This window comes from Cervus elaphus, chromosome 28 (genome assembly GCF_910594005.1).
Source record: "Cervus elaphus chromosome 28, mCerEla1.1, whole genome shotgun sequence".
NCBI classification, from domain to species: Eukaryota; Metazoa; Chordata; class Mammalia; order Artiodactyla; family Cervidae; genus Cervus; species Cervus elaphus.
Window position 1 is genome coordinate 15,291,144 of NC_057842.1, and position 27,733 is coordinate 15,318,876.

The 27,733-nt window shown below is 48.0% G+C and overlaps 1 protein-coding gene across 6 annotated transcripts in view; it reads left to right on the plus strand.

Annotated features, from left to right (window-relative positions):
- The window catches only part of KCNQ5 (potassium voltage-gated channel subfamily Q member 5), a 588,020-nt gene extending 565,719 nt beyond the window's left edge, over positions 1–22,301 (plus strand). For all 6 annotated transcript variants that reach the window (XM_043889971.1, XM_043889972.1, XM_043889974.1 and 3 more), the window contains 3 exons: positions 11,972–12,103; positions 15,941–16,067; positions 18,023–22,301. In XM_043889971.1, coding sequence (XP_043745906.1) covers positions 11,972–12,103; positions 15,941–16,067; positions 18,023–18,934 — 1,171 coding nt within the window. In that variant the 3' untranslated portion in view covers positions 18,935–22,301. The remainder of the gene's footprint in view (positions 1–11,971; positions 12,104–15,940; positions 16,068–18,022) is intronic.
- Positions 22,302–27,733: the final 5,432 nt, after the last annotated feature.

Consider the following 27,733-nt stretch of genomic DNA (forward strand, 5'->3'; position numbering starts at 1 on the left):
AAAATCCACATATAAAGGAACCCAAGCAGTTCAAGCCCACATTGGTCAAGGGTCCCCTGTATTATGGTATATCCACATGCTAGGGCTGCTGTAGCAGAACACCACCTTCCCAGGGGCTTAACCACCAGAGCTTTATTCTCTCACAGTTCTAGAGGCTTGAAGTCCAAGATCAAAGCCCCCTCAGGGCTGGTTTCTTCTGAGGCCTCTCTCCTTGGCCTCAGAAGGCCACCTCCTCATCGTATCCTATGCCGTCTTCCCTCTGTATGTGTCTGCATCCAAATCTCCCTTTATAAAGACAGCAGTTAGAGTGGGTTTGGGTCTCCGCTAACATCTCATATTAACTTATCCACATCTTTAAAGACCCTGTCCCCAAACACAGCCACATTCTGAGGCCCTGGGCTTTGACATAGAATCTGGGGGTAGGGGGGCAGACACAATTCAGCCCATGACACGGGGTAAGACACCACAGTTTTTCTATCACTGCTCAAAAAGTACTTTCTCAAGCACAATATCAAAATTTTCAGATTAAAAATAAGCCCATTAAGTACCTGGATATTCCTTGCAACATCACATCTGGGAGTATCTGAGCACGTCCCTGGCTCACCTTGCAGGCTTGCACTGGCTCTGTGTAAACACTGGGTAAGGGTGAGTCTGAGGCCAGTTTTCACCCCCAAATCAGGATATGCTCATCAGACGGTGAAGAATCTGCCTGCAGTGCAGGAAACCGAGGTTCGATCCCTGGGTTGGGAAGATCCCCTAGAGAAGGGAATAATGGCAATCCCCTCCAGTATTCTTGCCTGGAGAATTCTGTGGACAAGAAGAGACTGGTGGGCTACAGTCCTGGGTGGCTGGGCAACAGCTTGGTCTGTTAGAACCTTGAGAGGCAACTCTTGCCTGCTTCTCACGGTATTTTTTTCATAGAATCACCACATCTAGGATGAAGGCCGCTCCTAATGAGATCCTCAGCACCAGTGGTTCTTGTTTACATAACCATGTTTTCTGTCCGTCGTCAAGAAGTGAATCAGAATTACAGTGCACCCTGTTCTCCTTATGAGGAGAACCAAAACAAGGCAGAGGAGATCACCCAGTGTGCGGAGGAGAGATGGCCAGAAGTGGGGTGGGTCGTGACCTCAACAGCGCCTCGCACACTGTCTCCGGCAGAGGTGACCTCTTATTTCTTGGATGGAACCAGCCTTCCAGATAATTAGATGATAAATGAGGTCCGGGGTAAAAACTCAAAGATCCTTTTTTATAATGTGCATTTTTTAATTGAAGTATAGTTGATTTACATGTTGTATTAATTTCTGCTGTATAGCACAGTGATTCACCTATATAGATACACTCTTTTCCACATTCTTTTCCATATGGTTTATCACAAGACATTGAATATAGTTCCCTGTGCTGTACAGTAGGACCTTACTATTTATTCATGCTGTATATAGTAGTGACAGCCTTTATTTTCCTGGGCTCCAAAATCACTGCAGACGGTGACTGCAGCCATGAAATTAAAAGGCACTTGCTCTTTGGAAGAAAAGCTATGACCAACCTAGACAGCATATTAAAAAGCAGAGACATCACTTTGCCAACAAAGGTCCATATAGTCAAAGCTGTGGTTTTACCAGTAGTCATGTACGGATGTGAGAGTTGGACCACAAAGAAGGCTGAATGCTGAATAACTGATGCTTTCTGTGGTGCTGGGGAAAACTCTTAATTAAGAGAGCGATCAAACCAGTCAATCCTAATGGAAATCAACCCTGAATATTCAATAGAAGGACTGATGCTGAAGCTGAAGCTCCAGTACTTCAGCCACCTGATTCCAAGAGCCAATTCATTGGAAGAGACCATGATGCTGGGAAAGTTAGAAGGCAGAAGGGGACAACCGAAGATAAGGTGGTTGGATGGCATCACTGACTCTCTGGACTTGAGTTTGAACAAATTCCGGGAGATAGTGAAGGACAAGGAAGCCTGGCATGCTGGCCATGGGGTCACAAAGAGTCAGACACTGTTGAGTGACTGAACAACAAAATATAACAGTTTGCATCTGCTAACCCCAAACTCCCCATCCTTGGTTGAAACTGCACCCTGACTTTACCAGGCCCCACAGCTTAAATCTCCCCTCGCCCCCTCCCCCGGCCCTAGGGCTACTCAGGAAGGTGGTCCAGGAAAGCAGCCACTGTGCCACCTCAGGCAACCCACATCACTCCCTGTAACCTCCCCTCCTCCTGGGTGACTTGGGTCTGGGACAGCGCTGACCCTCGTGGTGGTGAGGATCACATGGGTTCCCACCTGCAGAGCTCTGGACACTGGGCCAGCATCCTAACCCCGGGGTCTGGGCTTCCTGGGGACCAGCCCACCCTCTGCTCAGGCCAGACCGCCTCCTCTGGGAGCTCCCCCTGCTGGGTCAAGGCTGCCTGCTGCCTGAAAGAAGCCCTGCTTTTCCCCATCTGCGGTCCGCCTGCTCCCACTTCCCTAGGTCCCTTGTTTCCCCTTAAAGTTACCCCCGAGCCATGAGCGCCTCGGGGTGCTGTGCAGCCCCCTGAAGGTCCCCTCCCAGAGTCCAGGACACAATTCTCCTCCGCCTCCTCTACCCACACAAACCTCCGGACACACCAAAATAGTCACTTTCTCCTCGACGTGGTACAATAGTAAAGAGGAAGATCGCCTACAGAGAGAGAGCCGCGAGGGGCTGATGTGTGGTCCCGGAGTGTGTGTCCGGGCGACTGCCTGACGAGAGCTCGGAAGGACATGATGCGGGGAGGGGAGCCCAGACCAGAGGCGCAGGAGGCATCCAGCGCGCAGGAAGGCGAGGGGCGTCCGCGTGCAGAGGTGACCCTCCTGAGTGACGCATCATGCCAGCACATGGGAGAGGCACTCTGCCTGCAGCGGGGAACAGGCTGCAAAGAGGGGGCGCTGGTTGTTACAGGGCTTCCCAGGTGGCACAGTCCTAACCCAAGCAGGAGACGCAAGAGACGCCCATTCTGATCCCGGGGTCAGGAAGATCCCCTGGAGTAGGAAATCGCAACCTGCTCCAGTGTTTTGCCTGGGGGGAAAAAAAAACAAAAAACACCATGGACAGAGGAGCCTGGCGGGCTACAGTCCATGGGGTCGCAAAAAGTCAGACACAGCTGAGCGACAGCACACACTCTTTGTTGCAGACCCCAGGGCTTGCGGGGGCGGAGTCACGCAGTCCCGGTGAAAAGAAGGGAGGGTGGAGGCCCAGGCGCTTCCGATGCAAGGAATAACTGGGGATCCAGGCTCTTCCGATGCAAAGGATAACGGGAGATCGGGGCTCTGTGATGCAAACAATAGTGGGAGACCGAATGTTTAGTGGTTGGAGAGGAGGGAATGGAGCGGGAGGAATCCATGAGACGCCCTGATGCTGAGTCAGGGGCAGCTGGGAGCGGGGGAGAGGGGTGGGGCACATGGTTGCAAGTGTCTTTGGGGGCTGCTGTGGGCCTAGCAGGCAGGTGGACCCCTGGACGTGAAGCCTAGGAGACAAGCTAGGAACCAGAACAGATTTGGTCGTCGTCAGTGCTTATATGGATGGCTTCCAGAGCATCCTGGAGAAAGTGTGGTCCACACTGAATCCAGGTTCACAAGCTGTAAAGACCCACGGAAGGGAACAGGAGCTGATGGAGGCAAAGCTGGGGCAACCAGATGGAGGGACCAGGAGGGGGAATAGAGGAGGGGTGAGGAGAGCCTCAAGAGAAGGAGACAGGGTCCTCTGTGGTTAAACTCTGCTGAGAGGTCAAGAAAAGAAAGAGGAACAAGGTCCTTGGAATCAGCAACAAAGAGGTCACCTGGAAATTTAGAGAAAATTTCAATAGAGGCCAAAATGTTGGAGCCAGATTGTAAGCATATTTTTTTTTAAATTAGAATCTTTCTCTCCAGTAGGAACATAGATGAGGCATAAAGAATATCTTTATAACTAGCAAAGATTCATCAGCTCTTCTGAAATTGCTCAGATCTGATCAGCCAAGAGAAGAGCCCCAGAAGACTTGTCAATTTCTGATTGGGGTGTGGAGATCACGCCTGGCTGTAACCCCAGGTTGAGCCAGGAGGTTTCCCGGTTTTCTCGCCCTGAGTTTTTCCTATTCTTGAAGGCATGTAGGTTCTCTTACCAGCCTCTAAAATGCATTCTCAACTCCGCATCCTTAAATCTCACTCCAAACTTCAGACAAGAATATACTCCACAAATAGAGAAGAAGAGGCACATGTCTGCCATTGTGTGTTTTTGTTAAAACCTGCAAGCTGTTTAATCATCACCAGCTCTTTAACTTTGCCGATGGCATCTGTGCTGTTTTAGCAGAGGTGATGAGTCTTTGTTTGCAAGTCACTAGGAAGACATTCTTGCCAGCCAAGTCTGTGACACGTGACAGGACAGGACGCTGCTAGGGAATATTTTATGAATCATTTAGCACAGATTTTTTAATCAGCTAATATCCTCCCTGGAATATTCTTTTTGTTTGTTTCTGTTTTGAAGATAATTGCTTGTGGCCACATTTTGCCCTGAGGCTACATTAAACCAGTGTGTTCACTGAAAACACACTTACTTTGCTGCATCTAATTTTTAACCTTTTATTTTGGTATAATTTAAACTGAATCTCCTATTCATTACCAAGATCAAAAATATTCAAGAGCAATCAACATGTATGGACAGTTTGTTTACTTACTTATTTGTTTCAAACTTTAAAGTTTATGCAGGATTTTATACTCCCAGGAAAATGAAATTCCCCAGTGTATTCATGGTTACCCTATTAGTGCTCAGAAAATTCTAGGAAGGAAAGTTACCCATTTGTAGACCAGCTTGTATCCAGAAGTTCTTGCTTGGGTTTTACTACTCTTATCTCTTTGAAAGAAAGCCAAACATTATGAATAGAAGAACCTACTAGATTTTGAGTGTGCTACAATACTAGGGGAGTTCCCTGGTGGCCTAGTAGATAAGATTCCTAGTAGATAAGACTTCATTGCCATGGTCTGGGCTCAATTCCTGGTTGGGAAACTGAGATCCCGCAAGCCACATGGTGTGGTCAAAAAAAAAAAAAAAGAAAGAAAGAAAGAGTCTCCCTTTAAAAAAACAAAAGCGAAATATTAAGCATTAGAAGGAAAACCCTATTCCCAGTGGTGGAAGCAATGTGACCCTAAAACTTCCCTGACCCCTAAGTCAGCCAAGTGAGGTATCTGCTTTCCCCTTAAGTGAGGACATCTGGTAGACTCTGGAGTTGATTTATGTCTCTATCAAGAGCTGACAGCAAGAAAATGAAACTGACCAGTGCATCCTCTTCATGCCTGGAGTTCCTTGGTCACTGGCTGGTAGCCCTGTCTGAGGAGGATGAAGGAGTCTCAGTGTGAAAAGTAAAAATGAAAGTGTCAGTCACTCCGTCATGTCTGACTCTCTGTGACCCCGTGGACCATGGCCCACCAAGCTTCTCTGTCTGTGGAATTCTCCAGGCAAGAATATTGGAGTTTCGGTGTACGATTCTACAACTAGTTTTGAAGAGTTTCAAAGTCTAGATACCATACACATGAAGGCAGAATGTATTATTGAATCATGATTTTATGTTAACAGGAAAATAACATTAATGAATCATACAAACAACTGATCAACACACCTTCAGTGGAGACCCAAATTATCAAGTTCCACAGGCCTACTTATCTAGAAGTAGGATCTGTTCCATGATTAGCCCCCCACAAATTGACCAGTTTCGAAAAGGCTAGAGAGAGAGATTTCTGACAGAGGCCCTGGGTCACTTCAAAGATGAGCCCCAGGACCCCTGCTCTTCAGGCAGATAGATGCTGCACTTCTCATGGGAGTAACAAGTCAGGGAATTGAATTTGCCAAACCGGGAAAGTGGACGTGGAATGCAGGTCGCTAGAGGAGATCCACACAGTGCACCAGTGTAGATCCACACCAAAAACACAAGATCTGGAACACAGTGGACCGTTTCTGAGCCCTGCGAAGTTTGTCATCTGTCCCCAGAGATGGGGTTGCAGAGTGGGAAGACTCTGGGCTACACAGCGCTCTCCCATGTGTCTGTGGCCCTCCTTCGTGACCCCTGGCCTCCAGCATGAAGCCTGGCACATCAGGGGCGCCCAGTGAGGAGTGAATGACCCGGTCCTGCTCACCAGCATCTTTTGGCATCACTCAGGGAAGCAGCCACCCTGAGCTCATCGAGATTCTCCAGGCTCTGGGCGCTTGGGGCCCTTGAGTCCTGTTGGGGCCCCTGGCCGCAGGCATTGTGGCCTCCACCGAGACCCCAGAGATGGAGAGGCTGAGACCAGCTGGTCCTGCAGACCTCTTGGGCTCAACGCTCGCTCGCAGTGGAGCCAGGGCCCCTGCACAAACTAACAGGAGCTCAATGAGTGTTTGTTGTGAGGATGAACGGATCCATCGCCAGGCATATCCTCTCCCATCCCAGGCAGCCCTTGAGAAGCTAACGGGAAGTGTTGGCTGGCTCCTGGTGGAACTTCAGGTCTTCCCTGGAGGGAGAGGGGCAGGAAGCACTGCGCTCTGACTGGAGGCCTGACACCCAGGCCCACGGTTCACACCACCTCGTGGGCCTGATACGTGTGACTCGGCTGATACTCAAATGCGCCTTCACTCCTTCGCAGGGAGGTGGGGTGCCGAGGTCATCCTGCCCCACCCCCACCCCGATTCTGCCTCCTGCCAGTAGTGCTCAACCGGGGCTGCAGGTTCGAATCGCCAGAGGCGGTTTATAGAGTCTCGGGATCAATTAAATGGCGTTTCTGGAGGTGGGAGCGGGCACCCGGCTTTTTAAAGCAGCTTGCTGGGGACGCTGCTGTCTTTAGAACTAATGAGACCGCCTCTCGGGTTCACGGTCGGAGCCCTCCGCCCGCACGTGGTTCGGCTGCTGCCCGCCTGTCCGTCGGTCTGGTGGTGGCCACGGTCACCCCGCGTTTGCTTCCTAGTCTCATCTCTGCATCTTCACACGCGGGGTTTTTAACCCCGACTTAAGAGGCCTGAGACAAGACTTTTGCAAGATTCTGTGACTCATGGCATCACAACAAATGCACCTCCGCTTCCTTATAAGTGCACATGTGTTGTGTGTATATATAGCTATACTCCGCTCGGAGCGTAACTTGCTGCGGCGATTTCTTCGTGCTCAGAGAACTGCTTGAGCAGATTTCTTCCGTTTTCAAGCCAGGGGGCCAGTTCAGGGTTGTGGTGAATCTCTTGCTCCCTCTCGTGGTCACGCCGGGGCATGTCGGCTGCAAGAGGAACTTCCTTCTGGACTCCTGGCCCGCTCAGGCACCCCCAGGGTCTTTTGCTGTTTGCTGCAGTGTTAGCCCCCAGAGTGCAGTGAGACGGTAACCTACCGGCCCACCTTTTGTCCTCCTCCGAAGGCATCTTCCAGCAATGCCGGAAAGAACAAGCCATGCACGTGGCAAAATTTTATCCAGTGCCTGCTACATGCTAGGCATGAGAGTGAAAAGAGGCAGTTCATGTAAAGTATCGTTTCTGCGGCTGCTATTTTGTGTTAAAATATTAACATCTTAATACTAAGACAAGAGTAAAACATTGTGATTAAGAGCTCAGCGCTGGAGTGACATTGGTTTAGATTCCACACTGACATGCTGTTGAACTTCAGGCAAGTCACTTCACTTCTTCAGGCCTCAGCTTGCTTATCTGCAAAATGGAGCTGCCTAGAGTCCCCATCTCATAGGTTATACTACAGAGTACTGCCTGGCAGTACTGTTATCTTAATCATTTAGTGCATTATAAAGGTTCTAATTTCACTCTAGAATGGTTGCTCAAACCCTCCTTCCTATCGGGCAATTCATAGATCATATTAAGCTTCTTCTATTATTGTTGTTGTTTAGTCACTCAGCTGTGTCTGACTCTTTGCGACCCCATGGATTGCAGCATGCCAGGCTTCCCTGTCCTTCACCATCTCCTGGAGTTTGCTCAAACTCACATCCGTTGAGTTGGTGATGCCATCCAACCATCTCATCCTCTGTCGTCCTCTTCTCCTCCTGCCCTCAATCTTTCCCAGCATCAGAGTCTTTTCCAATGAGTCGGCTCTTTGCATCAGGTGGACAAAGTATTGGAGCTTCAGCTTCAGCATCAGTCCTTCCAATGAACATTCAGGGTTGATTTCCTTTAGGATGGACTGGTTTGATCTCCTTGCTGTCCAGGGGACTCTCAAGAGTCTTCTCCAGCACCACAGTTTGAAAGCATCAGTTCTTCAGTGCTCAGCCTTCTTTGTGGTCCAACTCTCACATCTGTAATGACTGCTGGATAAGCCATAATTAGGGATAAGCAAACCCACACTGGATATGGCCTAATTTCTGGGAGGGGCCTTCTGAGAGAGTGAAGGGGGTCAGTTCAAGGGCAGAGTGAATTGGACCCCCAAGAAGACACAGCTGGTGGTGAGATGACAAGACAACGTGGCCTCTAGTTTACTTGTGAGAGTGTCAGCGGACACACAGAGGATGCAGGAGAATGTCCAGTGATTGGACCGCCAGATGTTCTCCTGAGCCTGTACAAGTGTGCCTGCCTGGCCTGGCCCGGTGGCTGCAGCTTAGCGGGGCAGTAAATGCTCGGGCCTGGGTCTCCACACACTCTACCTGTTACTGCTTCTGTGACCTTGGATGGCTTCCCCAACCTCCTGAGCCTCCACTTGACCCAAGTATTAAATGTGGAAAATTCTTAGGGTTTCATGCGACATCATGGAGGTAGAGGGTTTAGTGCAGGGCCAGTCGTCCTGCAAGGGCACAGAGATGGGAGAGTCACCCATGTGAGGATGGGGAGGGTGAGACCGTCACATCCCACCGTCCAGCTCCACGTCCAGGAGATGGGAACCCTGGGACCTTGGGTCCAGCTCATGACATGGTAGAGACAGAAGCCATCTGCGTCGTCCTGGGTTCGCCAGGGAGGCGAGGGGCTTAGCTCAGTCTCCCAGGTTTTCCACTCTCTTCCTTCTGATTCCACCCATGCAAATCAAGTCCAGTCCCTGGGACAAGGAGAGGGGATGGGGTGGAGGGAACGAAGCCGAGGTGCCTGGATGGTGTAAACATCTCATCACCCACCCTCACGACCTGGGTCTTCGCTCAGAAGGAGCCATCACCTGATGGCCATGACTTCCAGAGAGCGCACCTCCCCATCCGCATCCCTGGGGAGCAAGCCTGCACTCGGGAGCTTTACAGATGTCTGTAGCAATCTCCTAGGGACAGAAAACTAAGGTTTTGCTCTATTCAGACTTTAACCGCATGTGTTCATCCCTGTTTTCCTAATGTCCTATGATATATAAATTTCATTCAGCCACCAGGCTCTCCCCATCCTTACCCTGGACAGTTTCATTTTGCTATTAGCTCTCTCTCTACATTCAGGACTTACTGGGTAATGATTGTGTCATTTGCTCCTTACTTTCAGTGTTTTTTTCCTTTCTCCTTCTACATAATGATATCTTAGTACTTGTGATTTAATTGTTCTCTGAAATCCTAATTATATTAGTAATTTAAGGGAAAAGAATATTATATTTTCATGATTTTCAGGAGCAGTTCTATTTAAAGAATTCTTTGCTGAATCAGAGCCCTAATTATTAATGAATAAACATTTATTTTACTTTAGCAAGTTTTTTTTGTATTCATGAAACAGAGTCAATGGCTTAAGCTTTGCCTGAAATGTGCCTTGAAGAACTCAGATGTGTTTTATTCAGAAGATCTCAGGAGTGTTCCCTGTCACAGAACAACATAAACAGCTTTGTACAACTAGGTAGGAGCTGGTCCCCAGTCGTCTCTGATCCTTGCCAGGGATCGTTTGAGATGCTGGGATGGAAAACAGCCTCTGCCATCAGCGAATCTCCTAGAGAATCCAGAAGGGCTGGCATGGCCCTGCAGGCAGATGAATGAGGGCAAGGGATGAGTGTCTGGAGAGAGGAGGTGGGTGCTCGCCCCCCACCCCGTGACCCCCTCCCCTCACCAGGGAGCTGCCATCAGAGCCTCCAGACAAACAATTCCTCCCTGCATTCAGGGACCTCATACGGCCTGGTGGAGGCGGATATATAAGCAAATAATTACAGAAGCAGTTCTATTTCAAGAATTTATTAATAAAGGTTAATAGACCAGTGACTACTTTGAAAGAATGGCAGAAGTTTCTATTAAAACTGGCGCCAGAACTGAGTCTTAACGATCTTGTAGGATTTCAGGAAGAGGAAAGAGCATACACAGACAATTGTGGTATGCAATTGAGTGGTGTGTTTGTGGTCCTGCAAGTTCCAAGGAGGAAGTGGAGGAGAGAGGTACGCAGAGGCCAGGCCATCAACAACCTTATAGGATGTGCTAAGGAGGGTGATGTTTACCCAGGAGGCCAAGGAAAACCAATGTGGTTGAGGAAGAGGGTAAGAATATTAAGAAGAAGTGATTCAGGAATGATTTGGAAATGCCCGGGCTATCCATGGTTAGGACTCCCCACCTCCACTGCAATAGGTATGGGTTCAATCTCTGGTCAGAGAACTAAGATCCTGCAAGTCAAATGGTGCAGGCAAGAAAAAGGGGGGAAAGAAAGAAAAAGAAATGATTCAGCAGTGATTAGAATACAGTCAATATGAATTCAATAGTAAATTATAGGATCGAGTTTGGGGCTTAATAACCAATGAGACAACTTGGATTCATTGCAATCAGCTGTCGTTTAGGATAGGCAATTTTCCATTTAAATTGCATTTCTTACCAATCATCCCACTTTCCACCAAGGAGCAATACCTTTTGGTTCAGAGAACCTAGTTGACTGATTCCTAGCCAGGGACCCATAAGTGCGATAATAGGAGTCTATGAGCCAATTAATAGTTGAATAAACACCAACCAGTTATACATATACCTGCAGTAAGGCTGCACAGATGCAATAAAATGCTATGCTTCTCTGCTTTCTCTAGGAATTATATCAAGTTGTTGTAGCAACTGGTTATCTTAGGCAGCTTAACTATTCAGGGCATCATGAAATGTCTTGATGAAATATTGTTTTAAAACATGAGTCCAGGTTGAGGCGTAGGGTATTGTAATTAAAAAGACTTCTGATTCTGAAAAGTCTAGACATCCAGCTTAGGTGATGAGTGTGTTATGTTTGAAACATAAAGAACTTAGGTAGCTAATTGAGCAGTATTCTGCAGAAATAATTTATGAAGCCAATTTTCATAAATTTCTATACAGATGTACATTTCCTTAGAGAGAATTGAGTTTCGTGGCATATCTGCATCTCCAAAATGCATATACCTATATAAAAGGCCATTTTGACAACATTTATATTTTATACGGTGGTTAACACCACCCTATATCTTGGACCACTGGCGGGGGCAGGGGTTGTCACATGAGAAGGGTAGAATTGCATTTTGACTTTTGATTTTAATTCAGGGTTTCAGTGGACTTTAAAAAGGTGCAAGAATTAGTATTAATATTTAGTCTCTTTTGTAGTGGGTTTCCCTGGTGGCTCATTGGTAAAGAATCCGCCTGCCAGTGCAGGAGACGCAGGTTCAGTCTCTCGGTTGGGAAGATCCCCTGGAGGAGGGGATGGCAACCCACTCCAGTATTCTTGCCTGGAGAATCCCATGGACAGAGGAGCCTGGAGGGCTGCAGTCCAAAGAGTTGGACGTGACTTAGCGACTAAACAACAACTGTTTTGTAATGTGTTTTCCTACCCTCTGGCAACCCACTCCAGTATTCTTGCCTGGAAAATCCCATGGACGGAGGAGCCTGGTAGGCTACAGTCCGTGGGGTCACAAAGAGTCAGACAAGACTGAGTGACTTCACTTCACTTTCTACCCTCAGGGTGTGCCTCCCAGGAGATAGTTCACATAACCTCAGGCTTTCCTGTTACATTTCTGCAGGTGCAAGAACCTAAAATAACTTCATGCATGACTTTCTTCCCCCACCATTTCCTCTGTATACTAGTGAGCTGTTTGGGTAACTTCTTTTAGTGAAGTTACGAAGATTAATATGTAATACATTGCTCTTACAGAATTATGAAGTTTCATGTTGCAAAACGGAAGTTTAAGGAAACATTGCGCCCATACGATGTAAAAGATGTCATCGAACAGTACTCCGCTGGTCACCTGGACATGCTGTGTAGGATTAAAAGCCTGCAGACACGGTGAGCACCTGGAAGGTCACGTGTTCTAAGGGGGCAGGCACAGAAAGTATCTGGGGTCACCTCTCCATAGTAGCCAAGATTCCTGAATTCCTTGTTTCTGACTCGTTCTTAGTGGACAACCAGACTTCTGTGTTAAAATATAGATTCTATTTAAATATAAATCAGGCACTAAAAACCTTTAAGTACGGGTAGTGTCTAGTGTCTCATCTATGGAAATGGGGGTGTTGGCGGTGGCCACAGAGGCCCATTGTGGGACTGAGTAAGTTAAAGCAGGGGCCTGAGTGCTTGTGCAATGGTCAAGGTGGCTGCAGATGTCATTTTGCTATTGCCTGAATCCTATATATCCTTCAGAAATAAGCTAGTCTTTCTCCTTCTTAAGCCTGACCCACTGTCCAGCCTACAAAGACAGACCTCTCCCTCCTCTAACCCTATGTGGCATGTAGAGTCCCCTGCAGGGCGCCATCATGCCCCTCAGGGTGGGATCCTGCACTCAAGAGTCCAGGCAGAGAACCTGAGGTTCTCAAAAGCAGGGCTGGCTCCTGCATTGCTTCCCGGGGGCACGTCTGTTCCCCTGGCCCTGAACCAAGCCTGGCCCCGTCCCTTCATCCCTGTTCTGCAACAGGCTGGATACACACCATCTTTCCAGTGAGCATCCTCTCGAGTGGCTGGAAGAAATGAGTATGTTACTCTAAACATGTGCTTGATTGTGTTATCTTGAAGCCAAAATATTTAGTCAGTTCAGTTTGTCTTGCTTTATAACCAGGCCCAAATTACCAGCCTGGTAATTGAAGAGTTCTTAAAACACAGGGACTGAGTCTTCAACACACGGCATACTTAGCTCAATGTGAGGTGTATACTAGGCCCTCAGTAAAACACCTGTTGGCTTCTAAAACCTTAGTTATGAAAATAACAAGTTTTTCACTTATTCATTAATGTACCGGGCACCCCGGACACCCAGAAATGAACAGATACGCCAGTCCTTGTGGAGCTTGCATTGGAGTAGATTAAACATCATGGTTGCCTGTACTTTTGTGCGCACAGAGTAAGCTGGAAAGTGGAGTCAGTATTCCTGATAATTCAGCTCTAAAACACACAAACAGGAAGAAATTAATTCCAACATAGACTGATTAAGTCTCCTTGGAAATTGTTTTAACTCACCTGTGATCCTCTTACAACCTCTGCCCAAGTGGCCAAGGTCTTCCAAGTCTTTACTAGGATTCCCAGTGGGTTTTTTGTTTGTTTGCTTGCTTGCTTTGTTCTATTTTATTTTTTTTTTAATTTTTTAACTTTTTATTTTATGTTGGAGTATAAACAGTTAACAATGTTGTGATAGTTTCAAGTGGACAGCAGAGGAACTCAGCCATGCTTATACATATATCCATTCTGCCCCAAACTGCCCTTCCATCCAGGCTCTTTTTATTTTTTTCTTCCTAACTTTTTAAGTTTTAATTTTTGTTTTTTATTACAAATATAATTTGTTTTATTTTTCTTCATAGGGATAGGGTCACTAGTTAAAATACACTGTCAAATCTGCACTTTAAATTCCATATTGCAAAAAAAAAAAAAAAAAATTCCATATTGCAATTGTAGAAATAGTTTATATAAATGGCATCCATAAATCATTTAAAGCAAAGGTTGAATGTAAATTAGGATCCTGTTATTTATTTCTATGATTATTTATGGTTTTCTGGTAAAGTTTTATTTATCTGAGGGTGAAGGAATTAATGTTTTTGAATGTGAAATATCTTTAAACTTAAAATTGATACCTTCCATAAATCAGCTGACCAGGAGAGAGTGCCAAAGCATTACAAACAGCAGCATTTCCATTTAACATACGTTTGCTCAATGTTTTTTATTGTTTGTTTTTATTGAAATATATTTAATTTACCATGTTGCATTAGTTCCAGGTGTGCCTCACAGTGATTCACTTATACATGCATATACGTCTACTGTTTTCAGATTCTTTTCCTTTATGCGTGTGTGCTAAGTCATCTCAGTCATATCCAACTCTTTAAGACCTTATGGACCCTAGCCCACCAGGCTCCTCTGTCCATGGGATTCTCCAGACAAGAATACTGGAGTGGGTTGTCATGTTCTCCTCTGGGGGATCTTCCTGACCCAGGGGATCGAACCCACATCTCTTACATCTCCTGCATTGGCAGACAGTTCTTTACCACTGGCGCCACCTGGGAAGCCTCTTTTCCCTTATAGGTTGTTACAAAATATTGAATATAGTTGCCTCCCAATGTTTTTATAAAGTTCAACCGCTACAGAATTTGCAGAGCTAATCTGGAGTTTCTCACTTATGTGGTGTATATATACCCTTCAACTAGAATCCCCAGTATGGAGCTCTCTCATCTCCACATATCAGATATATAATAAATGTTCACTTAAATGACCTGTTCTACTCAGTTCAGTTCAGTCACTTAGTCGTGTCCTACTCTTTGCGACCCCATGGACTGCAGCACGCCAGGCCTCCCTGTCCATCACCAACTCCCGGCTTACTCAAACTCATGTCCATTGAGTTGGTGAGGCCATCCAACCATCTCATCTGCTGTCATCCCTTTTTCCTCCTGCCTTCAATCTTTCCCAGCATCAGGGTCTTTTCCAATGAGTCAGTTCTTTGCATCAGATGACCAAAGTATTGGAGCTTCAGCTTCAACATTAGTCCTTCCAATGAATATTCAGCACTGATCTCCTTTAGGATGGACTGGTTTGCTCTCCTTGCAGTCCAAGAGACTCTCAAGAGTCTTCTCCAATATCACAGTTCAAAACCACTCAGCTTTTGGTACTCAGCTTTCCTTATAGTTCAGCTCTCACATCCATACATGACTACTGGAAAAACCATAGCTTTGACAAATGGACCTTTGTTGGCAAAGTAATGTCTCTGCTTTTTAACATGCTGTCTAGGTTGATCATAGCTTTTCTCCCAAGAAGCAAGTGTCTTTCAATTTCATGGCTGGAGTCACCATCTGCAGTGATCGTGGAGCCCAAAAAATAAAGACCTTGTTTCCATTTTTTCCCATCTATTTGCCATGAAGTGTTGGGACTGTGTGCCATGATCTTAGTTTTTTGAATGTTGAGTTTTAAGCCAACTTTTTCACTCTTCTCTTTCACTTTCATCAAGAGGCTCTTTAGTTCTTCTTCACTTTCTCCCATAAGAGTGGTGTCATCTGTATATCTGAAGTTATTGATATTTCTCTTAGCAGTCTTGATTCCAGCTTGTGCTTCATCCAGCCCAGCATTTCACATGAGGTACTCTGAAATAAGTTAAATAAAACAGGGTGACAATATATAGCCTTGACATACTCCTTTCCCAATTTGAAACCCATGAGTTGTTTCATGTCCGATTCTCACTGTTGCTTCTTGACCTGCATACGGATTTCTCAGGAGGCAGGTTAGGTGGTCTGGTATTCCCATCTCTTTCAGAATTTTCCAGTTTGTTGTGATCCACATAGTCAAAGGCTTTGGCGTAGTCAATAAAGCCCAATGTTCTGTTCTACTAACATGAAATAATTATGATTTTGTCATATTTTAAGTGACTGAATTCAGGAAATGCCTGATCAGAGGTGGAAACAGACAAATTACTTTGTAGGTTAGGACAAGTTTGCCTCCAGAAGCTCAGTCATAATAGGTTTCGTCATGGACTAGAATAATGAGAAAATTAACCTTGTGTAATTTTCACATGAAGAAAATAAGTACCTCAACTGGAAGAAGTTCATTTTATTTCTTCTTATGTAGATTAGAGATAATTGCATTTTTCTTTCCAAAACACTTCCTCTGGCTTAGGGCAGCCTCCACCTTTCGCACTCATAACCGAATCTCTCTTTCTGATAGTGTGGATCAAATTCTTGGAAAAGGACAAATCACGTCAGACAAGAAGAGCAGAGAGAAAATAACCGCAGAACACGAGGCCACGGATGACCTCAGTATGCTCGGCCGGGTGGTCAAAGTTGAAAAACAGGTACAACTCAACTAAACTGCCTATGTTTTTAGGCAGACTTTTTTTTTTCCAATTTACTGCAATATAATTGACGTATATCCCTGTATAACTTTAAAGCATATAACATAACGGTCTGACCTACACGTACTCTGAATGATGACCACGGGAAGCTTAGTCAGCATGCATCATCTCACAGAGACACAACATAAAGAAAAGCAAAGAAAAAAAAATATTTTCCTTGTGACGAGAACTCTTAGAATCTGCTCTCTTAACGCCTTTCCTGTGCATCACATGGCAGTATTAGCTATAGTTATCACTTTGTGCATCACATCCCAGCACTTGTTTTTCCATAACTAGAACCTTGAGCTTCCCGACCACCCTCCTCTGATTTCCCTCCCTCCAGCCCCTGCCTCTTGCAACCACAAGTCTGATCTTTTTTCCTATGTGTTTGGGGATTTTTCTTTTTATTTGTATTTTGTTTTAGGTGTATTAACTGGGGTCATCCAGTATTCACCTTTGTCTGTGTGACTTATTTGACATAGCATAATGCCCTCAGGGTCCATCCATGTTGCTGCTAATGGCAGGATTTCCTCGGGGTTTTTTTTTTTTTTAATGGCTGAATAATATTCTATTGTATATACATGTACACCACAACTTACTTATCCATTGATCTGCCGTAGACACTTGTTTCCATGTTTTGGCTGTTGTAGGTGGTGCCTCTATGAACACAGGGTGCAGATATCTTTTTGAGTTAATTTCTTGTTTCCTCTGGGTATGTGGCCAAGAATAGAATTGCTGGATCATGTGGTGGCTCTATTCTTAATTTTTTTAAGGGATCTCCATATTGTTCTCCATAGTGGTTGCACCAATTTACCCTCCCACCAACAGCGAGGCAGGGTCCCCTTCTCTCCATATCCTCTCCAGCATTGTTAACTCTTGTCTTTTTGATGACAGCCATTCTAATAGGAGTGAAGTAGCCAGAATATTTTTTAATCAAAATTGATTATAAGCAATTGGGTGTATTTTAGTGATTGATTTTAAAAGGAATAAAATCAAGAAAGAGCAAATAAATTTTCTTCATGCATAGACCATGTTCTCCAAAACACTTGAATTTCTGTGTAAGGAATAGAAAATTTCCTCTCATCAATTAATACTTGAACTTCAAACAACTATGGATTTCAACAGTAGAATAATAAAGTCTATTTTTTTTTAATTTGTGTTTTGGTTATTTCCATTCTCTCTTTTGGGTCATTCTTAAAAACAAACAAACAAACCACAGATTTTAACTGGTGACGGACTGAATATTTGTTGACCCTGAGAGTGAGTATCTTATACAAAGACAATTTTTAGAAGTCAAAATGCTCCTCTGATTTAATTATAAACATGCCAAGTATTTGATACCTGTATTTTAAAATTTAGAATTGCCTAGATTGACCTAGGGTTGGGGTGGGGGGCGGGGAATTGTGTTGTGTTTTGTTTTTTGTGTGTTTTTTTGTGGGGTGGAATGGGTGGATCTCAGCTCCCAGACCAGGGAGCCAGCCTGTGTTCCCTGCAGTGGAAGCGCAGACTCCTAAGCACTGGACCGCGAGGGGAGCCCCCATATCTAGGTCTTGATTTCTTACAGAATTAGCTCCCTGCTGCACAGTGGAGCCCGGGAATGTCCTCTTGGAAGGGGCTGAGGAAGGGCAACCTGATGGCCAGGGGGATCCGAAGTTGCCTTTGTAAAGGGGCTTATACGGTCTTCGAAAACATCAAGTTTAAAGAATGGGGAGGAGAATGGTTCCGGTGAAAACGAGGCAAAGGCCAGAGCACCCGCCCCCAAGACCTCCCTTCCCATCCCCTCGGCTGGACCGTGCGTCCCAAGCGGGTCCTGAGTCAAGGCCGCAAATTGCCAGGCACTCGGGACCTGCCGAGGGGTTGCAGCCTAACTTCACTCCTTAAACTCTTGTGAACAGGCCCCCGTTTTCCGCTTTCAGGTCCAGTCCATCGAGGCCAAGTTGGACTGCCTGTTGGACATCTACCAGCAGGTGCTGCGGAAAGGCTCCGCTCCGGCCCTCGCGCTGGCCCCCTTCCCGAGCCCGCCCTTCGAGTGTGAACAGACGTCGGACTACCAGAGCCCGGGCGACGCCCGGGACCTCTCGGGCCCGGCGCCGGGGGGCGGCCTCCCGCGCTCCGCCAGCGCGGGCCTGGCGCGGGGCCTGCAACTCATCCTGGCGCCCGGCGAGCTGGGCGCCCAGGCGCTCTACGCGTTCAGCCCCGCGCCGACGCCGGCGCCCGGGAGCCCGGGGGACTGCCCGGCGGCCCCGCGCGGCCTGGCTCCCCCGGCGGCGGCGGCGGGAGCGGCCCGGCCGGCGGCCCCCGCCACCCTGCAGATACCGGCCGCCCTGCCGGCGCTCGGGCCACTGCCCCACGGCCCCGCCGGCGCCCCGGAGGCGCTCCCCGAGCTCAGCGCCCGCCTGGCGGCCGCCAAGGACCGCCTCCCGGCCAAAGAGCGCGCCCTGCGCCAGAGCCTGGACCTGGGCGGGGCGGCCCTGCTGTCGGTCCGGCCCGCGGTGTCCCAGGACCCGGGCCGCTCGGTGTCGGCGCAGAACCTGGCCCGGTCCGCCGAGGACCTGGACGTGCAGCTGTCGGGCAGCGAGTCCAGCGGCTCCAGGGGCAGCCAAGAGTTTTACCCCAAGTGGCGGGAATCCAAGTTGTTTATCAGTGATGAAGAGGCGGCGGGTCCGGAGGACACTGGGACGGACGCCTTGGACGCGGTGCCGCCGGCCCGGGAGCCCGCCCCGGCGCCGGACTCTCTCAGGACTGGACGGTCGCGATCATCTCACAGCTCGTGTCCGGCGGCGGGGGGCGCCGATGCCCTGGGCCGGCCACACGTGAGGCTGAAATGAGGCTTCCGATTGCCCCCCACCCCGGGGCCCGGCCGCCCCTTAGCCATACACATCGCTGCATGAACTCTCTGGAAAGCCCTTCTCAAAGGTTGAACCCACAAAAATCAGGAAGAACATGAAAGGCAGTTCCTAAGCCCGTTATCTTTCAATTGCATGAAAATGCATGTTTAGGGGATGCTGAACTTCAGGGTACGACATTGCCCCTCACTCAGTAAGGTACCTTGAGTTAAGAATCCCGAGACACCGACCCTGCTCATGCTGCGGGGGGTGGGTGTGAAACGTCAAGGTCGGGTCCATTAGAAGATCCAACTCTGTGTTTTGAAATGATGGCTGTCCACGCCTTCAAATGTCAGGCATTTCTGCTGGTGATAAAACGCAGAATTCATTTTCAAAATTCGGCCATAATGTACACGTGACACGGTGACTGTCATCAACAGCTGCTAACAAGGTACCCGTAACACAGAATCGGGGTATCAGACACGGCTGCCTGTTCAAGACGTAGATGCCAACCTGTCCTACCCAGCCATTTTATCATTAATGTAATCTGAATGTCAATCTGTGTGCTTTTGGTGACTTAACGCTGTGGCCAGCAATTTTGCACATCATTTTCATGTTTTGTTTGTTTGTTTTTTTTAATGACGAGAATGTTCTTCAGTTAGAAAATGTGCAAATAATGAAATTCAGGGCCAGTGGGGCGAATAGGCTGACTCTTTGACATCTTTGACTTCATGGAAATAAATTCCCTGACGGCTCTATCAGCTGCTACGCAAGCAACCGAGTCCCAAGGAGTGGATGATACGTGGGGCTGGGCTGACCCGTGTGCAGTGGCCCTGCCCAGGCCTGCAAGCCGCCTACAGAAGGCCAGTGTGAGGGGCTCTTCCCACTATGCTGATAGCCAGGCAGGCTCTCCGGGAGGAGACATGAGACGGAAATGGGAATGGCTCAGAAAGAATCCTAACACCGGGAAATCAGTGATGCTCAAGAAAACGACCTCCCTGCTCCAGGGTGATGAGAGGGAGGGAAACAAACCAAAAGAAAAGAACTTGATTTTTTTTTAGAAAACAAATATTGTTAGGGAATTCAACTACCTAAACACCCCTTATTCTTATATATGAGCAGAGAGTTTTGCAAGGTATTTATTTTTTAATATGCCCTGAATGTGTTTTGCTATTATGTCATACATTTTGCATATGAAAGGCTAAAACTAAACCTCCTTTACTTTTTATACTGTAGTGGACATTTTCTATTCTCCCCAAGAATGTTGCCCGCCCCCGCTCTGAAAAATGATTGATTCAGTTTCCTGGCACAAGCTCATATAGTCAGAAACCAGGTAACCCTGGCAGGGTCTGCAAATCAAAACACTGAATAATATAGCATGGTGGCTAAAAAGCCCAAGGGAAAGAAATTAAGAAATATCTCTACCAGAAAGCAAGCCAAGCTGACCACTTGTTAGCAGTTAGACTGGCAACCTCAGACCGTCAGAATTTCAGCCAAGGGCCAGGGGAAGTGAGAGAGCAGATGGATTAAACTCCAGCCACAGGAAGACTTAGAAAGAGTTTTCTCCTTGGCTGATATTGCTGCCTCCAGGATAACTTTTCCAGCAGCCAGGGGATGGACCAGGGCTGTCAACAGCCGCCCAAAGGCAAGGCGGGACAAGGCACTGACGCCTGCCAAGTCCCTCCCAAACTCTCTTCCCCAGCCTGCTTTCTCCACCTCAGACCCCCTGTCTTTCTCCTCCACAGGCTGTGGACTCCCTGCCTCCCTTCACCAGCCTCCCTCCCCCAAGTAAGCGACTTTTCCATTCCACCTCCTATACACAGCTCAACCCTTTTCCTTTTTTGATAAGCACTGAAATTTGGAAGGCTTCCTCCTCTCATCCCACCTGGATCCTCGCACACGCCCCTGGCGTGCATCCTTCAGGGTCTGCTTGGCTGCTGGAGACACATAGAAGAGAGCGCATCCATTTTACACTCTGGTTTGAAAGATGTTCTCAAACTCTTTAAGCCACTGTTTTTATTTTCAAAACATAAAATTTTAGTCAATTATTAAAGGCAGCGTTTCATCTACCCATGTCTCCGAATTTGTGATCCATCTTCCCAAGGAGGTTGTACATGAAAACACAGATACACACACACACCCCTCCGCTGACCCAAAGCCAGACACACACACACACACACACACACACACCCCACCCCACCATGCCCAGCAGGCCGTCTCCAGGTATCACTTGAAGAAGAGGAAGGAACTTTCAGGTAGCAATGAGTCTCAGACACGCTCTGTCCGGGTCAAACCCCACTGGCAGCAGGAACTCTGAATGTACCGAGGACCCCGCCTTAGGCCCCGTTAGGCCTCAGACACAGTCCAATCCATCTGGCATCACTGAAGATGGAAGATTCAGAAACAAACCCAAACCGGTCACCAAGGGTTCATCACAGCCCAACGTGGTAAACCATGCTGGGAGGAGCTTTCACACGCCCAAGCCATGACCATTTTGTGTCTGTCTGACTGCAGCACAAAACTTCTTGGATGTCGAAAGCCAGTTGTATTGTGTGAAGCCGTAGGGCTGTGTCTGCTGTGTTCCTGTCGGGGGAGCTGAGAGGGGTCTCTCCCTTACACTTAGCAAAGCCCCTTCCATCAGCCCCAGTGTCTCGAAGCACAATTAGCTGAGTGCTGATCAGCCGCTGGCTTTCTCAGGCCTCGACCGTCTGCCGCCTTCGGTACGTAGGGTTGATCAAGCTAGCGCTTCATGGCAAACATCCCTTCTACGAGGTTCACTAAAAAAATTTTGCTCCGTCTGATCTAAATGTTTGCATTTTGTTCAACTAAATTAACATCTGTAGATAGCAAGTTTTGTTTAAAGTAAGACACTCGATTGAGTTTTTCAGTCTTTCTCTCTTGTTCTAAGGTGCCTTTCTCACCTCCCCTTGACTCAGTGATTCTGAAAGTTCTTAATTTGCCAGAAAACAAGTCTTACAGAGAGGAGGAAATCAGGCACAAAGTGACTCATTCTCATGCTTGTGTGCAAAGCAAAACTACAAGGAATCATGAAACTGAGCAACTAAATGAATAGGTCACTTCACCCAGATTGAGAAAATACCGTAAATGTTAACTTATCTCCCCAGAAGCTGATATTTTTTGCCTTAAAATGACATGGTTGTGTTTTTGTAAGAGAAACTTAATTTAATTATGTGCATTTAAGTGAGCAGTTCTGGAAGTCACATATGACAATGCAGTTCTGTTTCCTGAAAACAAATAAATCAGGAATAGTGTATCCATTTCAAGCTACCATTCAAATGTAATTTCCTTTGCTTTCTTTTACCGGGATTATTTGTTTTAAAGTAAAACATTAAAAAGATGTCTATAAACAGTTAGTGTGACTACTTTCATCTGGTACCAACTGGTTGGTTCTGAACTCACTGGGTCCCAGTAGATCAAGCAGATTTGGAGTTGAAAATAAAAATTATCTTTTTTGCAGAATTCATGCTTTCAATGCAGGGGGCACAGTTTTGATCTCTGGTCAGGGAACTAAGATTCTCCATGCCTCATGGTACAGCCGAAAAAAAAATTATCTTTTCGCAATGTCAATGAAGAAATCACTGATACTCTGGGATGGGAAAGATTTGTAAATGTTGTTGAGGGTATCATAAGAAAAGTTAATTTGATATCATACTGAATATTTATTTTTGTATATTTTTATACATTTTCATTTGATACATCAAAGCAGATGCCAGCACATGTGAGCCCTGTGTTAACTATGATACAAGGGTTTGCCAAACAAGTGATAAGAAGTGGGAACCAGCACGTGCCCAAATGCTGCAGCCCAGCTGCTCAGAATGGCCATTAACACCTATCCAGTGCTGCCCAGTGAGGGGGTGGAAAAGTGTTAGTCACTCAGTTGTGTCCGACTCTTTGCAAACCTATGGACTGTAGCCTGCCAGGCTTCTCTGCCCATGGAATTCTCCAGGCGAGAATACTGGAGTGAGTAGGTAGCCATTCCCTTCTCCAGGGGACTTCCTGGCCCAGGGATCAAACCTGGGTCTCCTGCATTGCAGGCAGAGTCTTTACTGTCTGAGCCCACCAGGGAAGCTGAGAGGGTGGGGGCTGGGGGAGGCACTCTCCAAAGGGATCTTACCCTTCTGCCCTAAAAAAAAAAAAATCAACCTCCTGTTCCACTGGCAGTTTTGCACTGTGTCCATGATGACTTCCAGTGGAATTATTTGAAAGGAGGCTCAGAATGTTGGGGGCTTCCCTGATGGCTTAAATGGTAAAGAATCGGCCTGCAATGTGGGAGACCTAGGTTCAGGTTTGATCCCTGAGTGGGGAAGATCCCCTGGAGAAGGAAATGGCAACTCACTCCAGTATTCTTGCCTGGATAATTCCATGGACAGAGGAGTCTGGCAGGCTGGAGTCCATGGAGTTGCAAAGAGTCGGACACCACTCAGCGGCTGACACTTTCACTTTTCAGAATGTTGGAACCCTGGATCACAAAGCAAAGAAGCACTAAGAAAGATGCTTTAGATGGAGGGAGGTGAGGGAAGGGGTGTCACCTGAGGGGTCTCCCCCCACCCCATGGCTCCGACGGGGTCAGGCAGGTCCCTGCCTATTCCATCACCTTCTGGAGGTGAAATTTAGTAGTGAAACTAACAAGTAAACATGGAATGTGCTTGCATGACCAACTCAAAAATGTAAACAGCTTCCACACACTTTCACACCTATTTTAAAGCATCTCTCACCCCAGCTTAAAAGCAAAATATACATACAATTACTCTACCCTCATCACTTGTACAAGTAGGTTCCCAGACCTTGAAGTGGTTACTTTCATCATCCTGGTTTCAACCACTTCAATTGCTTCTTTAATTTTTTAAAAAAAAATTTAATTAATTAAAATAAGACTTCACCCTCTGGTTTACCTAACTCCAAGTTACTGACGTTTTCACTACATTTCAAAGTAAACTATAGGTGCATGCACTGCTCTGGAAGTCAAATAAATAAATAAATAGATAACTCAAAGGCACACTGGTGTGACATATATCTTCGCCTGTTTCCACTGCTCGCTTCATCCCTATCATGGTTTTGTTGCCTAGTTCAAGTCCAGCGTGCTCTGGGGTAGGTAAGCCTCGGGGTCCAGGATTCCCATGCACGGTCACTTACTTCCTCCTCTTCTCGCCTACTAGCTTTCTCCTTTTTTAGTGATGCTCATCTCTGTCCATCACTTGCTTCACCTTTCCTCTCCTTTGCCTTCAAGAGAGTGACTGCCTTCCTGCCCCGCCAACCCCTGCCCACCCTGTGACCCCAGGAACTGGGTGTTCACTCCTTCCCCTGGTACAGCCCCCAAGTGGGCGGTGACAACCTCACACCAAATGCAGCCCAAGTCAACAGATGCTGTTGAGCAGCGGAACGTCCTCACCAAAGCCCTTGGGCCACAATCCAGCACCACCCCTCTTTTCAGGACTTGGGTTGGGGAGGCCTCTGCCGTTCCAGGATGGAAACCCGTGCCCGGTGAAGACTAGCTCTCATGCTCTGGGTCCCAACCCCCTCTTTCCTCACGTCTGTGGCAGCTCCCTGTCAGTTTTTTCCCCTGTAAATAGAAAGGAGCCTTCCCCAAACCAGCAAAGTCAAGAACTCACCTTCCTCTTCATCTCCACATCTCACCTTCCCTTTAGAACCAACAATCGATACACTGTGGAAGGTAATTCCATTTCCCAGCAACTGTCACCCAGCCAGCAGGACAGTCAAACCACATCTGCCCAGCCTGCAGCCAGCCAGCTCTGCCCCGGTCAGCATGACTGCCTAGCAGCACTTGCACTTCCCTCTTGGCTTTTCTGGGGTGACCAGCGATGCGAACACTTCCTTCCTCTTAAAACTGCTCCCAAGTCTGTCTCTGAGTCTGTGGGTCAGTCAGCCCGAGTCACTAGCCCAAGCTGCTTCTTCTCTTTGCTCCACAGTCGGGGTTCCAAGATCCCATCACCAGCCTCTCCCTTCTCTGCCCCCTACTCCCTCCCCAGGTGGTCCCATCCATGACCTCAGCTCCTAATGCTGGGACCCCTCTCAACCTGGATCTCCTGCCCTGAGCATCAGCTCCGAGTGTCTCACTTGGGTCCAGAGTCACCTGCAATGCCCCAGACAAACTTCTCGGGTGGAGGGGGTGCATCTCACAATATCCCCCAAGGTCCTCCCACCAGGCCCCCCGCAGGCCGAGGTGCTCGAGAACCCTGAATGGACAAGAGTGTCCTGGTCTCTCTGCTTTCAGCCACTTCCAACCCCTATCATCAGAGGCCTTCCTCTCAAGAAGGGTGTGACCTTCATCCTTCATTCACTCTGCGTCACAGGTCTGATCTGTCACTTCTCCCAAAGGTCTCTGGGCTTTTCCAAAGGGGAATCAAGAAGAAATTAATGAATGCCAAATAGTGAGTAATCGTGTTTCTTCAGAACTGGGAGCAGCAGCCCCTCTCTTGTCCCTTCCCCCAGGCCTCAGCATCCTTCCCCTCTGTCCCTCCCGCCTTCCCCAGCAAGTGGGCTCAGATCCTATAGGTGGTACCCAGACCTAGGCTTGGCCCTTTCACCAGGAGGCCTGACTGCTCACATGTCCCTGTGAGTTCCAAGGAGAAAAGGGAGCTTCAACTCCCTTCCCCAGCCCCTGAACCCCAAAAAAACCACATTCCTGCTTCCCACTTCTCTTTATACCCCACCAATGCTAAGCACACAGCCAGAACTGGCCTCCAGTCTTGGGATTCCAGACTTTAAATAGCAACTCATGTACACACAACTGTAAACAAAATAAAAAAAACAAGGACATACTGTGGAGCATAGGGAACTCTGTTCAATATGCTATAATAACCTACTGTGAAAAACAGTCTATATATATATATATTCCATATATTATATAAACGGAGTCACATTGCTGTACGCTTGCAAACTAACATAACATTGCAAAGAAAAAAAAAAGAAAACACCAAAAAAAAAATTTTTTTAAAGACATAGCAACTCATGGTTAGTGACTGCCCAGTGTACCAACAAATGCTTCTGAGGTGTAACCTAATTTAACCCTCACCACCCGACCATAGGCAACCTATCAGGATGGGTTTGGCTGCAGGTTAGAGAAAACCCGAGGACATCCCATTATCCACCATAACTGAAGGTCAGAGGTGGGTAGCTCCACGGAGAGTAACAATTTGCTCTGTGACATCATTAAGGTTCCCATCCTGCCTGCTGACTCCCTGCCAGGAGGAAAGTACCGGTGGTTCTTCTCATTGTCCACAAGGCGGCAGCACACGGCGCCCGGATCACGTCTAAGGGGGAGGGCACCCAGGGGGATATAAAAACCCCGGGCTGACGGCTGGTGAGACTAAGGCAGGCCCCCGTTCTCCTTCCTGGGCCTGAGAGCAGTCACCTACCTGCCATCATTGGCATAAACCACTCAAAACTCACTCTTTGGAGTTCCCTCACAGTCCAGACGGGTGGTCAAGCTACCAATGTGGATTTGGCATCCTGGAAAGTTCTAGAATGCAAACTTAGGAAACCCTGCTAGGCAACTTTTTCATGTCTTGAGGGACCTCAGGCTCTTTTGCTCCCAGAAACATTTTGAGCCCTTCAGGCTCACCGCCAGCGGCTGGTCATCGGGAACAGCGCCTGATCGCCTGCCTCCCAGGCTACAGGGGTGGACCACCTTCTGCTTCTGTCTTCACTGCCTCCTCTCCCCCCTCCTGTGTCTACCTGATAGGGTCCTTTTAGGAAAGGACCTTCTCTAGAAGGGCCCGTTTTCATCCCCCCAGACCAACCCGGAGAGCAGTTTCCTCTCCTGCTTCCTTTTCCTCCCCTGGGCCGCGCGCCCAGAGACCACCGCTCTCCGGACAGACCCGCCCAGAGGCCCTCCTGCGCCAAACCCGTTCCCCCGCAGGGAGCGCACTCCACAGGCCTGGCTCGTGGGGCCACTCGTCTCACTGGATCTCTGCAGGCGGACTGGACCGCTCTCTCACACCCGAGCCTCCGCGCGTCCCCAAAATGTGCCAAGAAGGCCTCCAAGGGCCAAAGATGAGCCACGGACGCCACCTCGGTTCCTGCCCATCGGGTCTTTCTTCAGATGCCGCTGCCGAAGCCAAATCTCGCCTCACCTCTTGACTGCCCAGCAGAGATCAAGACCCTTTGACGGACAGAATGAACTCTGAAGGGGTCTGCAACCAAACATTCGCTAACAGCAGGCCTGGGAGGGCCTAAGGGAGACGGAGCCCCCTCCCCAGTGGGACGGGAGGACGGCGGGGGCTGCGGCCAGGTCGCGGGTGGTCAGGGGCTGGCTCTGGACCAGCTGCAGCGGCTCGAGGCCGGCCAGGAGAGCGCGGTGAGGCCGGACCCCCCGGCCGGGGCCCCGAGGGGACCTTGAGGGTGTCCCGGCTCGGGGCCTCCTCCCCTCCCCGTCCACATCTCCTGGGCCGTTCCATCCCTCCCCGACGGCACCCCCTTCCCCGTAGCTTGGGAGGCAGGGGGCAGGGGGCACCCGGACACCCAGCAACGCAGGCGACCCTCAAGAAACCCGAGATGCCGGACACTCCACCCCTCAGTTCCCCGAGGTCACCCACCTCGGCCCGGCTTTCGAGGTCCCAGCTGCCGACGTGGATGGATCTAGACGTTATCGTACTAAATGAAGTAAGTCAGATAAGGAAACAGAAATATATGATAATGTTGCTATGTGGAGTCTAAAAAATGAGAGAAATGAATTTATTTACAAAATATAAACGGACTTATAGACATAGAAAACTCATAGTTACCAAAGGCGAAGGGGGGGAAAGGAGAAATGGATCCAGA